This window comes from Pundamilia nyererei, unplaced genomic scaffold, assembly GCF_000239375.1.
Source record: "Pundamilia nyererei isolate P.nyererei 1_Seehausen unplaced genomic scaffold, PunNye1.0 scaffold00017, whole genome shotgun sequence".
NCBI lineage: Eukaryota > Metazoa > Chordata > Actinopteri > Cichliformes > Cichlidae > Pundamilia > Pundamilia nyererei.
In genome coordinates, this window is record NW_005187418.1 from 3,324,560 (window position 1) to 3,326,236 (window position 1,677).

The window sequence follows — 1,677 nt, forward strand, 5'->3', positions numbered from 1 at the left end:
TGCCCACTGCTTCACTGAGTGAATGGGTCAAATGCAGAGAAAAACAAGCTATTTCCCCACGGGGATCAATAAAGTATACATTATTATATGCTGCTTGCCCACTGGTGCACCATATTATGATACTTTAACTGAGGTAGGTGTGCATATTTCTTACAATAAATGCATGATGGAATAAGAGTACAATAATCTCTCCACCTGTGAAAATTCCTGTCTGACTCTAAAAAGGTGTGTGGGTTGAGCGGTTAACACAATCCATTGCACCTAAAATAAACTGCAGCAAAAAACTTGGCAGTCAAGTATCAGCGTTTTACCTACTCACACAACAAAAGTGTCAGAGTAAAAACCACCAACACACACATGCGCAAAATATTTACATCGACCTTCCTTCTTCACCAACACAGTGAGATTCACACATACACAAGTACACACAAGCAGAGACTTCAAGGGTCAAAGTCCAGCAGGTAGATTAGGGAGATATTAAAGAGACAGACAACATTGGTTAACTTCATAGAGGAATTTGTCAGGGAGACTGAGAATATCAGTAAACAAGACAAAATCCATTTAGAAGCAGGCATGTCAAGACAATAAAGCTTGAGACAATTGTGTTAGCAGTCAGTTTTGAGCTAACTTGATAGTTCGGTAAGCAGCATTAGTGTCTTGGAAACATCAAATAAAGTGTCTTTGAATGTCAGAGTTGCTCTGCTTATAGCAGTTTATAATAAATTAGTCCAAATGTGTAGATACAGTGATGCCATCCATAACAGCAGTTATAAGCATTTTATGTCCTGACTTCAGGAGTGGCAGGGCAACAGCTGGCCAACACTTTTTGCATGTATGCCGGTAAAAATTATTTTCTGAATAGCAGAGTGGAAATTTTTGGAAACGCTACAATAGATACAATGTATTTGCTGTACTAACACAAACTGCAAGAGAGGGAGGTAAAAAATACTGAGAATAAATAAACACTATGTTACTGCATGTGGGAAAACACGGGGGAAACACTGGGTGATGAAACAGTCAGAGTTGCTCAAATATAAAAGAAGCTGCTTACTCTGGAAACACATTAGGTTCAGCACTTAACTGGTAAGGTAGTATCTGACCCCACTGCATGTTTGGCTCCTATAATCAACTTTATAGAATCTGTTAAAAGCTAAAACTGTCTCTTCTTTCTTTTCAGGAGATCTGCAGTGGCTTCTCTTTGGTAACCACTTCAAGCTGGTAAAAGAATGATAGTATGTAACATATGATGCTGCCTAAACAATCTAATTTTAGAAAAACACATGCATCACAAACGATACTTTAATGTTACAGTTTCTTACAACTTCACAGACACAATATTTAAAATAATTTATTTGCAACCTCATTCTCCTTCTATGGCTGTTTTTTTCTTCAAGTGTAGTTTAGTGTGTGCCTGCCTGATATTAGCCACACTTTTCTTTAACCTTAGCCTCTTACAAGTGCCCTGTGCATGTTAGCATTAACCCGGAGGCTCTAATCATAAATAAAATCTATCCGAGACCAGTGTTGGTCAAGTTACTTGAAAAAAGTAATCAGTAACTAATTACTGATTACTTCCCCAAAAAAGTAAGCCCGTTACTTTACTGATTACTTATTTTCAAAAGTAATTAATTACTTAGTTACTTAGTTACTTTTTAAAAACACGATTTACAACCTGAA

The 1,677-nt window shown here is 37.0% G+C and overlaps 1 protein-coding gene across 1 annotated transcript in view; it reads left to right on the forward strand.

Annotated features, from left to right (window-relative positions):
* The first annotated feature begins 834 nt into the window (after window positions 1-834).
* LOC102197157 (microfibril-associated glycoprotein 4-like) overlaps window positions 835-1,677 on the forward strand; it is a 74,328-nt gene continuing 73,485 nt past the window's right edge. Inside the window, exons 1-2 of the mRNA XM_005725950.1 lie at window positions 835-840; window positions 1,178-1,201. Of these exons, the coding sequence (XP_005726007.1) occupies window positions 835-840; window positions 1,178-1,201 (30 nt within the window). The remainder of the gene's footprint in view (window positions 841-1,177; window positions 1,202-1,677) is intronic.